This window comes from Triticum dicoccoides, chromosome 5A, assembly GCF_002162155.2.
Source record: "Triticum dicoccoides isolate Atlit2015 ecotype Zavitan chromosome 5A, WEW_v2.0, whole genome shotgun sequence".
Taxonomy (NCBI): Eukaryota; Viridiplantae; Streptophyta; class Magnoliopsida; order Poales; family Poaceae; genus Triticum; species Triticum dicoccoides.
Window position 1 is genome coordinate 402,724,516 of NC_041388.1, and position 14,269 is coordinate 402,738,784.

At 46.0% G+C, this 14,269-nt stretch overlaps 1 protein-coding gene across 2 annotated transcripts; it reads right to left on the reverse strand.

Moving 5' to 3' along the window:
* Positions 1–796: 796 nt before the first annotated feature.
* LOC119301833 (50S ribosomal protein L4-like) lies at positions 797–7,127 on the reverse strand. 2 transcript variants are annotated; one of them, XM_037578809.1, is made up of 10 exons: positions 6,982–7,127; positions 5,812–5,919; positions 5,615–5,691; positions 5,485–5,539; positions 3,540–3,657; positions 3,090–3,238; positions 2,569–2,676; positions 2,364–2,483; positions 1,368–1,541; positions 800–1,253 (listed from the first exon to the last, which is right to left on the reverse strand). In XM_037578809.1, exons 2-10 carry the CDS (start codon positions 5,878–5,880, stop codon positions 1,152–1,154), a joined length of 972 nt encoding a protein of 323 aa, XP_037434706.1. In that variant the 5' UTR covers positions 5,881–5,919; positions 6,982–7,127; the 3' UTR covers positions 800–1,151. The 2 variants fall into 2 exon arrangements, with proteins under 2 accessions (XP_037434707.1, XP_037434706.1); XM_037578810.1 differs by lacking the exons at positions 5,485–5,539; positions 5,615–5,691; positions 5,812–5,919; positions 6,982–7,127 and adding an exon at positions 4,548–4,684 and having other exon boundaries at positions 797–1,253.
* Between the last annotated feature and the right edge of the window lie 7,142 nt (positions 7,128–14,269).

The window sequence follows — 14,269 nt, forward strand, 5'->3', positions numbered from 1 at the left end:
CAACCATGGCAATTTCTGGCATAAAAACTGAACACGGCTAGGATTTGCCATACTTGCTAAAGGAAATTGCCATTCTCACGAAAACATAATTTGCAATCTTGGGCATTCCATTTGCCATGCTAAAAAAATCTGACATTTGATTTGCAGCGAAATCATTTTTTTGGGGGGCTTTTCCTGTTTATTTCCCTGTTTTTGTTTTTGTTTTTGTTTTTATTCTACTTTACATGAATATTCATTAAAATTCATGAATATTTAAAAATATGTGAACATTTTTAAAATAAAAAATATCCAAATAGATGAATATTTTCAAAGTTTATGAACATTTTTAAAGTCTGCCTACATTTTTTAATCTGCAAACCTTTTTCAAATTCACAGATATTGTCTAAACTCCATAAATATTTTAAAATTTTGTGAATGTAGTTTAAAATTTATAGTTTCTAATTCACAATATCTTTTGATTAAATGGAGTGTTTCAAAAAAGAAACACGATGGCTGTTTTTTCTAGCTTAAATAGTAAGGCAAGCAAAAAAAAAAGTTAGGCTAGCCAGCGAAGAAGGAAGCCAAGCACAGCGAGCAAGAACTTCATGGGTCAGCCAATGTATATCAACAATTCAATGGTTCGCACACGGAATAAGAGCTCCCAAGGACATCACAACCACCACCGACTGGCACCAAGGCCGAAACATGTAAAAAAACCACAAACACGAGCTGAACAACCCCACAGTCAAATTAGAATAAATACCATATCTAACAGCAACACAACACAATATACGAATTAAAAAACACCATCAAAACATAATTAAAATCCAAACCATAGATAAAATCAAAACAAAACAATCATCCACAATAACCTGCTGGGGAAAAAGAAAAGTTAACCCCACAAGTGAAGAACGGCGCGACAAAGCAAGCACAGTCCTCTAGTGTATTATGAAGGGGATGTACGAAAAGGGGTGGGATTCCAAGTGGGTACATCCGCAGGTTCTCCATAGCATTTCTCATTAAAGCGTCTGCAACAAAACACTAGTGCTACGATCTCCTTACAACAGATAATCAAAGGGTTGGGCTGCACTTTCGCCTACTCATGAACGGCTGTACCAAAACTGGATAAAAGACGTCGTATGCATAGAAAGGTTCTTTGAAGCCCTGCTTTGCTAGCGGCTGATGGGGGTGTGCATCCGCTCCACGATTCTGTTGATGGCATCTCGAGTCATTACGAGGGTGTCATGCTGCAGGATGCTGTAGACATTGAGGCCCTGCATTTGAACATGTAAAACATCAGCACACTATTCTTGGGTCACAATATCTGCTGCGAAAACCACAATGGGACTGTTAATCATTGTTAAGCCGCTGAGTACCCAGACACTTACAATCGAAGGAATGACATTCACGTAGTGAAGATTTTTAGTGGCCAGCTTTAACTTCTTATCAATGTCGCCTCCATCCACCAACAAAACCTTCTTCGTATCGTCCATCTGCTTGATGTACTGCACGATGTTTTTCGTCTTGTGGCTGGGGACTTCTAGGTCCTCGAAGATGCAGAGCTACAATAAAACATGGTCAAGTAAACTATACATGCATACGTAGTTACTGCAGAGAATGGTTTCAGATGGAGAGTTCCGGGCCAACTCATGTATACGTATTTGCGTTCAGGATAACAGATGGTCAAGTTTTTCCTTTGTCACTTTGTGTGCTCGAGAATTTTTGGGAGCAGCACCAGAAGAAAATAACATTGCATAAAACAAATTAATTGTTACACACTGATCGATAGATTTCAATAGCTTTTACTCTTTCAAGAAGCCGTGGAAACAATACCATCTCAATGTCACATCTCATAAGCGACAACCTAAAAGTAAATCGTCTAAGAAGACAAGGCAGTCAGAGAAACCATTCTACAAATACATGATATTGATCAAAAAGTACAACTAGTTCATGCTCCATTAGAACTAGGGATAAGTGGTCTGTTCTCTGAACTTCAGGAAGGATCTATAAAGTACAAAATATCGTGAAAGGATCTAGAAAGCATAAAACATAGCAAAACAGTTTCATAGTGACATGCTGATCAACAGCTTCTGAAACAGCACATTAATTCTCGCATAGTTCTAGCAAATACTCCCTCCATGCCATAATATAATACGTTTTTGCAATTCAATTAGAACTGCAAAAACGTCTTATATTGTGGTACAGAGGTAGTAATAAACATGATCATTACTGTTGCCCGAAGCATACTAGTACTAAACAAGGGTTCATGATTTAATGCAGAATCCATTTTGTAACAGAAATAGTTATCTTGGGATAAGGAAGGAGCTAACTCTACACAAGAACATCCAGGAAGATACACAATGATTTAGTAAGGCAGCAAATACCTTCCCCTCAGCTGTTCTAGCAGACAAGGCTATCTTAAGTCCCAGACGTCGCACTTTCTTCTGCAACTTGAATGCATGGCTTCGTGGTTTCGGGCCATGCATAGTTGCACCTCCTCGAAACTGTTTCAAACAAGATGAGATATCTCCGAAGCCTATTCAATACCATTTATATGAATGGAGGAATGTCAAGATAGGGTAGTATAACCTGACAACCACGCAATGTTCCATGACGTGCTCTTCCAGTTCCTTTTTGCTTGTAAGGCTTTCTTCCTGTGCCGCTCACTTCACTGATAGTTTTAGTTGAGTGTGTCCCCTGTGAAAGACAGGTGCATGCAATTATCGGAACGTGCATTAGAAAGATAGAACTTAAGGGCCTGTTCGGCTCTCCTCCGCTCCACACTCTCGCTCCGGGAGTTGGTGGAGCGCTAGTTAAAAGTCCAGGAGCGGGGGAGTAGATGCTCTGCAGATTCTCAGATTTGTGGAGCTAGTGGATCACCGAACACTCCCTAAATATCTGAACTTAAGAATGTACTCCCTCCGTTCCGAATTACTTGTGGCAGGTATGGATGTATCTAGATGTATTTTAGTTCTAGATACATCCATTTCTACGACGAGTAATTTGGAACGGAGGGAGTAACTGATATTACACCCAACATACAGATCACATGATTTGGGAGCTTGTGAGCTTAAGTCAATCAACAGAACAAGAGAGATCGTAGTGTGCACCTGTTGCCTTTTAGCAAGCTGCCACCTTACTACCCTGTGAACGATATCCTTCCTAATTGGAACATCAAAAACATCACCATCCAAAACCATGAATCCGTTGTCCTCATTATGGAAGTTTGTTACTCTAGCTACTAGGTCCTCATACTGCCCTGTAATAAAATATTAATATTACTTACAAGTTACAACTCAGCATAATGTGAAAATAATATATATATATATATATATATATATATATATATAGCTTTCTATTAGCCAATTATCACTACATAAAAAGTGACATCAAGTTCTGTCCCATTATGAAAAATCTTGTTCAGTGAAGCTCAATTTTCAATCAAAGAGCGCAGAGTTAACGAAGAAATCTCTGTCAGTTAGATAAAAATAGCCCATAGGGCACTCAAGAGAAACAGCAATGTCATAGCAACAGATGGATAAGGAACACTAGAAACACACCAAGCTCTCGGTCTGGTGTCCAGACAGTCTTGCTAGATAGAAGTTCCGGTGGAATCAGCGCTTCATTTGCTGGAGCCAAAAGAGTAGAATACCCTTTGGAGTAGACATTTGGCAAAATCTGCAAATGAAGAAAGCTAACTGAGAAGGCAGAATTAGAATCACATGCCAGGAAATATAGCCAAGATACAGAAAACCAACTTTTGAACATAACACATTGTTGCTATTTGCTAATCATTACTGAGATAGAACTCAAGCAGGCCCATATTTGTTAATCATTGCTATCTGGATCTAGAAGTACCCTTGAGTAAGTTGATACCTAACCCGAATCACACTCAATCAAACGCTACATTTCCAAACTAGAAGCGACCAGGAATAAAACCCATTACAAAATCTGTTCACAAAGTGGTATCTGGTCATCTGTCAGGTCGTAGAAGGAGGGGCAGTTTTAGCACATACATCTATCGGCACCAAACAAGTGAGGTACAAGTTCAGTTATCCAATGGCGCACAAGCCTGACGGCCATATCCAACGGCTGCTGTTATTTAGCATCCTGTCTTAATTACTGTTGATTGTAATTCGGTTAAAACAGGCACTCTGTTTAGCGATTTAATTCTATTGTTCTGCCACTGTACTTGTGGAAGCTGTTCGGTTATATATGCCCCTCGGGTGGTGAAAAGTAAGAAGAAAAATTACCCAAAATTAATTTCTTAGAGTAGAAGCACATAGCAGCATAGGCGATTTCTTCTTCCCATATATCAGGAACGTGACCCAAACCGCCCAAAAATCAGTGTCAACTGCTCCACAAATCCTGACTGATCGATGGGATCTTGGTACCATCCCAACAGAGACGCCCAAATCCATAGTTTCTAAAATCCCCGTAAACCCTACCCATCCAATGAGCCAAATGCGGTCTAACTCTCACGTATTCAAACTGGCGGAGCACGTCGCTCTAGCCTCACGGAGCACCAACGTGACAGACATGGGGAGGATGGGGTGCAAGAACAAGACCTTGGCGAGGAGCGGGGTGCCGCAGCCGATGGCGCCGAGCTGGGACAGGCAAGCCATGGCTCGACGCAGGAGGGATGCGGCACGTGCGAGGGCGTGCATCGGCTGGCGCCAGGTGGAGAGGACGCAGCGGTGGCGGCGACCTGGGGAGTCAGAGAGTGTCGTGAGGGAAGTCCTGACAGTACGAGAGAGGGGTAGGGAAGTAGCAGGATCACACTAGGTGCAAGTGTGACACAGAAGCTTTTGCAGGTTCAGGCCCCTCGCGGCGGAGGTAAAGACCCTAAGTCCTGTGCTCCGGGAGCTTTTTCTCTGCGTATGGATGTCAGATTACAGTGTGTGCAAACCCTTGCCTAAGTGAAGGAGGGTGGCTTATAAAGTGTGTGTCAAACCTCCCCATCTTTTACGTTACAAGGGTTTAACTATGGTGTTTTTGGTGAAGCACAAGGCGGATAATGTCTACCAAAATCATAATGCATGTATTCGTGGATTGTTCATTATATATACAGAGAAAGTAGGGCAACGCCGTAAACCTATAAGGCTCATATAACGTCCACAAAGTACAATAACTTAAGATATTATGGTGTGTGGTTCAATTTAACTAATGCAATGTATCGCCTAGATAGAATAGACCCATCCCACCTCGGTAATAGCATTCTGGTTTGATTCTCTAATGTACTTGCATTGCATTTACTCGGACCAAGAAAAAGAGGTGTTATTTTTTCTGTCTGCTAAACTATACATATATGGATATCAACTCATTATACAGATATAGTATTAAAGCAACATTTTGAAGTGGTTCTAAACAGCACATCAGCCAGGGCCACACTAGCCAGCACGGCGAAGTGCGCATATTCTTCTAGCTACTACAAACTTAGAAATGGATTGTACGCTCACACACAATTAGCAGAACATGGTAGATTTAGGGAGGGGAGTAACACACCTGCCCTTCCATAACACGGACACCTGAATTGACATCTGCTACTGCAGCGCTTGAGCTGCACACATATAGCACGAACAATTCATTCAGCTCTTTCCACAAGCAAGAGGCAGGCTGGCATCACAGACTATACCTAAAGGCGCGCGCGAGTGGTCCAAGCCCCGAGAGCAGAGGAGGCACGCAGGCGTGCTGGTGCGCCCTGGAAGTTGCCTGATCAATCAGACAAGGTGCAGTAAAACACATCAGATCAGTTCAAAGATATTGTGAATCAGTGTTCTGCTTCTGTTGTAAAGAAAGAGCTCGAGGAAGCGCGGGGGAGGGGCACCTAACCTGAGAGATGGTGGCAGCGGTGAGGGCATGTCTGGACCTGGATGCGGCGATGAGAGATCTGATGGACATGGCTGCTGGTGATTAAGCTTTCCCAGCGGCAGCAGCGGCCTGCACAAACAAAGAGGGGAAGAAAGTGATAATAAGTCCCATAGACCTCCTGGATAGGAATGGGTATTTCAACAATTTCCTATCACGGAACAATGTACATAAGTTAAAAAGTGGCGCCCTACTCATATTAAGCTGGTTGCGGCAATTTGTGCCATTGTAGTAGTAGATAAAACGTAAATTTGACATCCTAGCCATGTCGCTCTCATGCATCGGTCCGTAGGTGCCCTTGTAACTATCATGGCCATGTATGAACACGAAACAGCAACCAAGCCAAGCCTACAGCTCGCAGTATTATCATTTGCCGTTTTCTTGCTGATGCCGTCCATCTAAAAAAAAATCTAGACATTGATTGTTGCCTCCACTGTTTATACATGATTACGTTCACATAAATGAGCCAAGCAAAACAGAAAAACGCCATCATTTAAGATAATCATACTTGCACCTCTAACAAACTAAGCAACAAAGACATGGCATCATCATACATAAACATCAACTGCAATCAGTTTAGCATGGAATCATATATAAGCACATATCTAAAAAGAAACCATAGCCCAAACAGTTGCATCACGCTGGCACTGCATCATCATTTCTAACTAAGGTAGTCAGCAGCAGCAACTTAGAGATCAAAATAAGTCCCAAATCAGGTCGGCAATGCAGACAGACCATGGTCCAGAAAATGCATCCTAGCCAGAATAACACAGTTGTAGAAGAGCAAAGAAACGTGGGATGAGGAGAGTGGGCGGAAATGTCGGGCGACGGAGGAGGAGCGTGGGGAGGAGAAGAAGAAGGGGCGACGGGAGAAGGATGAGGGGGAGGGGGAGGGGGCGGGAGAGCAGCGCAGTCTTCTTTACAGGCGATTCACGCAGAGTGAGATGGAGAGAGGGTTAGCGAGAGGGGAATGGGGGGAAGGGAGCAGTAACTCTACGGCGGCGAGGAGGCTCGCCGGTTGACGGAGATGGACGGCGACGGGGTGCAGGGAGTGGCGCGCCAGCGGACGGAAGAGAGGGCAGGAGGGGATGACGGTGGAAATGGGGAGGAGGGAATGGATGAGGGGGTGCTCACCTCCGCAGCGGTGATGGCCGCCTGACCCGTCCGGCGGCGGCGACGTGTGCGGCGGCGTGATCTGGGAGCGGGAGGAGGGGAGAGCGGCGGCGAATGGGGGTCCCGGAGTCACAGGTCGCGCGCCCGCCGGCATGTATGGCGGCTGGGCCGGCCCAACAACGCTCCAGGCACCACGTAATCTGGTTAATACAGTTTAAAAAAATATATAAACTTCTAATTATCCCTAAAATACATGATTTCTAATTACCCATAAAATACATGATTTCTAATTATCAAATATTTTTTTGTCATCTCTTTTTCTTTTAATTATCGACTTAGCTTCCTTGTGCCTAACAAATCAAATATCCCAAAATAAACTGAAGATTATCTCCATAATCCCAATATTAATATTTTATATATCCTATATGTTCAAAGCTATACAAGTTTGGCTGCATGCTTTCCTAGGATGACAGGCATTCACAAATAAAATATTCTTATTTATTTCTTTTTGCAGCAGTTGATTCAAAATCTGCCTGAATTCTCAATTTCATAAGAGTAGGCAACAAATGTACAAATGCATAAAACCAAGCCATTCCAACCAACAATGCACTCATTGTTACTTGTAGACCTTGATACTGCAGAGAACATCCATTACATTGTGACTTGAACATTGCAATGACAAAAACGATCAGAGATTCAACAATTTGTACATAGCCATCGTGCCTAAAAGTTGTAAATTTTCTTAAAACGTGATTCCCCATTTGGACCAAAACAATAAATAAATAAGTGCCTAAATTCAGAAGCTTGTACACACTTCGAATGTTGCAACTATAAAAATAAATTGTACATGAGAAAAGTGAAGAAAACTTACAACTAGTGTCAAACAGGGCAGAAATTTTTGTTTTGGGCCAAATGGGGAACCGCATTTTAAGAAAAAAGGGCCAAACAAGGAATTCTCTCATAAAATACATAGAAAGCAATATAATGGTTGTTGGAACCATGAGCCACTAAAACATAATAGAAATGAGATATACCTTTCTGCCTAGTTGTACTAGCGGCTAGTTCTCGATCTATCACGGTTCTGGTGGGACATTCCTCGGAGCAATAATTCCCTCTATTGGCATGTTCTATTGGAGTTACTCTGAGACGGTTAGGATGAGTATATGTTCCATTCATTATACCAAATTCTGCACAAGCGACTAAAAGAAATGTTGCGCCCTCTTTGTACAAACGAACTTGTGCATGTTTCAGTCTTGGAGGTGCTCGATACACAAGTGAAATCCATGGGCATTAACCATTGACACACGATATATTACAACAAGACCATCAACCATCGGCAGTGCCCCTTCTTCAAACAGAAGGTTTCCTGATGTTAATACAGCACCAGCATAAATAAACTCCTTCAAACGTTGGAAGCCTCTGTCGTGAAAAATAAGCCTTTCTTTTCTGAAAGTATGGCACAGCGTACGCACAATATACATCACAATGTATCCCATGTTTTTTATATTAAAAAAATTAAATACATATATTCCAACAATTAATTTACTTACATTTCTAAAAGTGTCATTGCGCATTTAAAAAATGGTCTCGTGTAAAACTTTCTTCGCATAATTTGTATAAAATGTCCGTACCACTCAAAAAAATGTTTTCACATGTATTCAAAAAATGTCCAGCGCAAATTGAAAAATATTTGGCATGTATCCAAAAATAATTCAAACATGTATTTGAAAAGAATGTTCATCATGTATTGCAAAATATTCCATGTGTATCAAAACATGTTCAGCGTGTATATGAAAAATAAAATGTGTATTCAAAAAATGTTCAATGTGTATTTGAAAAAAACTGTTCATCATGTATTTAAAAAAATGTTTAACATGTGTTCATATAATGTTCAATGTGCATCCAAAAAATGTTTGTGATATTTAAAAAATGTTCACGTGTATCACAAATATGTTATTGACATTTTATAAAAAGTTTATAGAATGTAAATAAATATTCATGTAAATTTAAGAACAAAATGATAAGTGCCACGTGTGGGGCACGAAGTAACACCACACTGATGTTTTTACAACTAAAATTACCATCCAAAAAAACCCAAAAAACTGAAACTTGCCATTCAAATAGAAAGTTACCATGCTTCACAAATAAAGTTGCCATCCTCGTTAACTAAACATGCCATCAAAAGTCAAGGAGGAATTGCTTCGTGCCACACGTGTGGCACTCAGGGGCCTATTTATTTCTTTGTATTTGTCTTTTTATTTTTCTGTTTTTCCTTCTGGGTTGATTATTTTCCATAGGGTTTTTCACTTTTAATTGTGTATAGTTGTTTTTGCACTATAAAAATTTCTCTAATATATGGTGAAAAAATTCAAATACACATGGAACATTATTAATATACTAACGTTTTTTCTATATACATTTTACTTGTTTTAATGTACAGTGAACTTTCTTTGATATGTGGCGATGTTTTTAATACAGGCTAAAGTTTTTTATATGTGCAGTAAACTTTTCATAATGTATGGTAAAAAATCCATAGACAATGAGCATTTCTTAATACAGACTGACTTTTTTAAACACATATTGAACATTTTTTTCTAACATATTTTCTATTTTATAGATTGGTTTGTTTTTTGTGAAAACCCAACATGAACACCGATGAGAAAACTCAACAAAATCGCTCAAGTGAGCTCGCCGGATTGGGCCGGCCTATTTGCGGCTCACTTCAGGCGTTGGGTCGGGTATTTGACACTGGTGCACGTTCAATAGGAGGACTGGCTTTACCGAAAAAGGCTTTCGCCCCGCTTTATAAATAAAGCAACCACCAAGCACAAGTCAACAAGGTATCATCCAACACACACACACACAATGCCACCGCAACAAGATCCAACACAAACTCACGAACAACACATACACCACAGAGTCTGCTGTGGGCACAGCACAACAAGCCCAAACACCACAAGGGTGGCACAACCAACACACGGCGGCAGCGTCGAAGACGGAGAATAGCTAATCTGGCTCGGGTGGTGGTGGGGGAAGCTGCGGAGCCATGCGGAGAGCCATCGCGCGAAGCTGGGTGATGATGGAGGTGATGGCGTCTCTCTCCCTAGGGCGGCTAAGCGGCCGCCAAAGCTGCAAGTAACCAGACCATTTGAACAAAGCATCAGTAACGCGTCGAAGAGGTATACGCTGAATCACAAGTTTATTCCTAATAGTCCACAGCGTCCAGGCAAGCACACCGATGGTCAGCCAGCTAATGTGGCGGGACGAAGGTGGCAGTGCCTGAAGTTCGGCGAAAAGATCGGGGAAGTTGTTATGGGCCCAACTACCCCCAACCATCTCACGGAAACAGCTCCAGAGGAACTGCGTGGACAGGCAGGTGAAGAAGATATGGTTTGAATCCTCTTCCGGCCCGCATAGCGGGCAACGGCCATCGCCGGGGTCGTTGCGCTTTAGAACTTCCATCCCAGATGGAAGGCGGCCACGAATCCATTGCCACAGGAATATCCTAATTTTCAAGGGGGGCGGATCTCCCAGATGGCGGTAAGCGTCGCGGGGCCCGGAGTAGGGGCGATCGCCTTGTAGAGCGACGTGGTGGAGAAAAGCCCGGATGGCTCTAGACGCCATCGAGTGCGGTCCTCACCATTCTCCAGCACAGGTTCGTGGAGCGCAATGCACGCGATCAGGTCATCCCAAGCCGCAGTCTCTGCCGGGCCAAACTGGCGCTGGAATGCGAGACGCCCTAAGTCAATAAGGGCCATCGCAACCGAAATCCGCGGGTCTACCACGATGGAGAACAGGTCAGGAAAACGAGCCGCAAAGGGGGCATCACCAGCCCAGCGATCGAACCAAAACAGCGTGGCAGTGCCAGATCCGACCGTAGTCGAGGATCCAATGCGAAGGACCGGAAGCAGCTGTATGATAGATTGCCAGAACTGGGAACCACTGGACCGCTGGCAAAAGGCGAGGGGTTGGCCTCGTAGGTATTTCCGCTGAATGATGCGGAGCCACAGGCCACCTTGGCCGTTCGTAATCCGCCAAAGCCATCTAGTTAGGAGGGCAATGTTCATCCGCTTGGAGCACATTATCCCAAGCCCGCCCTGATCACGAGGCTTACAAATTTCAGACCATCGCACCATGTGGTATTTCTGCTTGTCTCCTTCACCGGCCCAGTAGAAGTGACCCTGGACCCTGGCAATCTCATGGTGCAGAGTCTCAGGCAGGCTGTAAAAGCTCATTATGAATAGGAGCAGGCTAGACAGGGACGAGTTGATCAGCACTGCTCGGGCGGCTTTGGAAAGCCACCTTCCCTGCCATGGCTCCACATGGTGATGGAGCTTGCCTACCGTGGGCCGAAGCTCGGCCACCGTGAGCCTCGAGTCACTAATGGGTATCCCCAGATAAGTCGTGGGGAAACTCCCGAGCGGGCAATTGAGCCGGTTTGCGATACTCCGGCGATCGGCGTCGGAATATCCCAGAACCATCACTGAGCTCTTATCGAAGTTAATCTTGAGGCCAGACATCTGCTAGAAGTAGAGCAAGAGAAACTTCAGGTTCATGATGTCGCTCGCCGATCCTTCCACCATGATAATGGTGTCGTCCGCATATTGTAGGAGGGACAAGCCGGTCCCTCCTACTAAGTGTGGGATAATGCCTTTGATGTGGCCCGCAGCTTTTGCTTTGTCTAAGATGGCTGCCAGGGCATCTACCACAACGTTGAACAGGAACGGAGAGAATGGATCATCCTGGCGCACCCCACAAAAGGTGGGGAAGAATGGGCCAATCTCGCCGTTGATATTCACTGCGGTTCTGCCTGAGCACACCATCTGCATCACCCGGGTCACCCATCGCTCGTCAAAGCCCTTCTGGAGCAGGCATTCCCGTAGGAAGTGCCAGCTAACCGTGTCATAGGCCTTGTGGAAATCCAGTTTCAGGAAGACTGCCTTGAGGTGCTTGGAATGCACCTCGTGTAGTGCTTCGTGAAACACTAGGACTCCGTCCAGGATATAGCGGCCCTGGATGAATGCCGACTGATCCGGGTGGATGATCCGGTCCGCAATTGGGGCCACCCTATTGGCGTACCCCTTCGCGAGGATGCGAAAGATGACATTGATCACCGTGATTGGGCGGAATTGGCGGATGTCCGAGGCACCCGTAACTTTGGGAATGAGGGTGATAATTCCAAAGTTGAGCCTGGTGAGATCAATGGACCCAACGTAGAATTCCTCAAATAGGACCATGACCTCTGGTTTAATGGACTCCCAGAAACTTTGAAAGAACTTTACTGGGAGGCCATCGGGGCCGGGGGCCGAGGATGAGTTCATGCCCTTAATGGCCGCCCATACTTCAGCTTCAGAGAACGGCGCCGTTAGAGCAACGTTATCCTCCTCTGAAACACAGTATCGGGGCGGCCAAATATCGTGGGCAAGGGCTAATCCTCCCCAAGGGGAGGCAGAGAATAAGTCTCTGTAGAAGCCATCAACATGGGCCCGGATGGCCTCCGGCTGTTGTAGCAAGGTATCACCATCCCAAAGCAAGGGGATGGTGTTACGGCGTCGGCGACCATTCGCGATTGCCTGGAAGTAAGCTGTATTGGCGTCCCCCTTGAGGACCCAATTCTGCGTACCTCGGAGGCGCCAGTATGCCTCCTCGTCCGTGTAGATGATCGTGAGTTGGTCTTCCAAGTCGTATCTAAGCATCCATTCCTCGGTCGAGAGGCCCACGGCGTCTGCCCGAAGGTCTAGTGCCTGGATGCCCTCAAGGAGAGTTCTCTTCCGCTCTCGGAGGTCGCGGCCTAAGTTAGCACCCCACCCTTTCATGAATTGGCGCGATCGTTTAGCACAGAAATGCCAGGAGTCGACGGCCGAGAGGGAGCGGTGGGGTGCCTCACGAGCCTCACGCCACCGAGCGGCAACCGCAACAGCAAACCCGGGCTGATTCAGCCAGAATGTCTCGAAGCAAAAGCGGGGAGGCTGGGGGGTCGCTCGTTCTCCGAGGAGAGAAGTAGAGGGACATGGTCAGAACCGATCCTAGTAATCGTGCGCAGCGACGCGAGAGGGCACCGCAAGTCCCATTCCGGGGAGACAAAGACCCGGTCAAGGACCGACCTAGTCGGGTCGGCCTGGCGGTTGGTCCAGGTGAACCTGGCACCGACCCTATCTAGTTCACGGAGCCCCGTGTCCATGATGCAGTCATTAAACATTTGCATCCGGGGAAAGTTGACCAGCTTATTGCTTTTATCCTCTTCAGACTGAATGAGGTTAAAGTCTCCACCCAGGACAACCGGAAGCTGGGCGGCCAAGACTTTCATTTGGATCTTAGTGAGGAAGGTCTCTGAGCGGCTATGGTCTGCCGGTCCGTAAACGGCAATGACCTCCCATTTGAAGTTGAGGGCACGCTCAAAGATCTCCATGCTGACGAAGAACTCACCACGGTCCATGCTTCCGACCTCAAAGGTGGCATCCTTGACACCTAGAAGGATACCACCCGAGTGGCATGCGCTCCCACTAGAAGGGAGCTAGTGCCAAGCAAATAAGTCGGAGCTCAAATGTTCGAGTTCCGACAGCGCAAACTCCGTACGCATCGTTTCTTGAATGGCTACAATGTCTATTCGCTCGTTCCTCATGTACTCGATGAGTTGGCGGCGTCGGCCGTCTTGACCGAAGTCGTGGATGTTCCAGAATAGGGTCCGCATCATGAAGCCATTGGGGGGCTGCTTGACCCCAATACTCGGGATGCGCTTTGAGCGCCAAGGGCAGCGGTGCGTGAACGGGTGCGGCCCCGGATCTCAGTTAGAACAATGGCTGCACGGGACGCAGACCCGCGCAGAGCCACGGTGGAGGAGACGGAGGCGTCCTGGAGGCGAGCCCGTGCCTCGGCAAGGTGCCCGTCTAGGATTTTGCGAGCACGGATCGCCGCGATCTGGACTAGCGGGGGGCTAATCTCCTCCCGGAACATGATGGCCGAATCAGTTGCCACCTTAGCCAGGTGGCCTAACGGAGCGGACTCTAGAGCGGAAAACGAGCAAGTAGCGGGGGTTATTGGGACGAGCGGGGTACCTGGCTCAAGGTTCCGCGCGGCGGCCCTAAGCTTCGCCCGCTCGGGGATGGGCAGAGCTGGGCTACCCTCCGGCCTGGCCGCCTCGATCCTGGTGCTGTGATGAGAGGACGTCACTGGAGTCGAGGCCGACCTGCCTCTCCTGGAGTACGCCGTGGTCCGAAGGGGGAGGGGGGCAACCACCGGGGTGGTTACCTCCGCCGTCGCCCCTCCGGGCATCGGGCCATGAGCCGGGAGCTGAATCGGTGAGGCGGTG

Coding starts and splice junctions, on each gene's coding strand:
- LOC119301833 (XM_037578809.1), bottom strand. CDS start 5,880: ATGTCCATCAGATCTCTCATCGCCGCATCCAGGTCCAGACATGCCCTC. Junction 5,540..5,614: donor CCACTCGCGCGCGCCTTTAG/GTATAGTCTGTG, acceptor ATATGTGTGCAG/CTCAAGCGCTGCAGTAGCAG. Junction 1,254..1,367: donor TGAATGTCATTCCTTCGATT/GTAAGTGTCTGG, acceptor GTTCAAATGCAG/GGCCTCAATGTCTACAGCAT.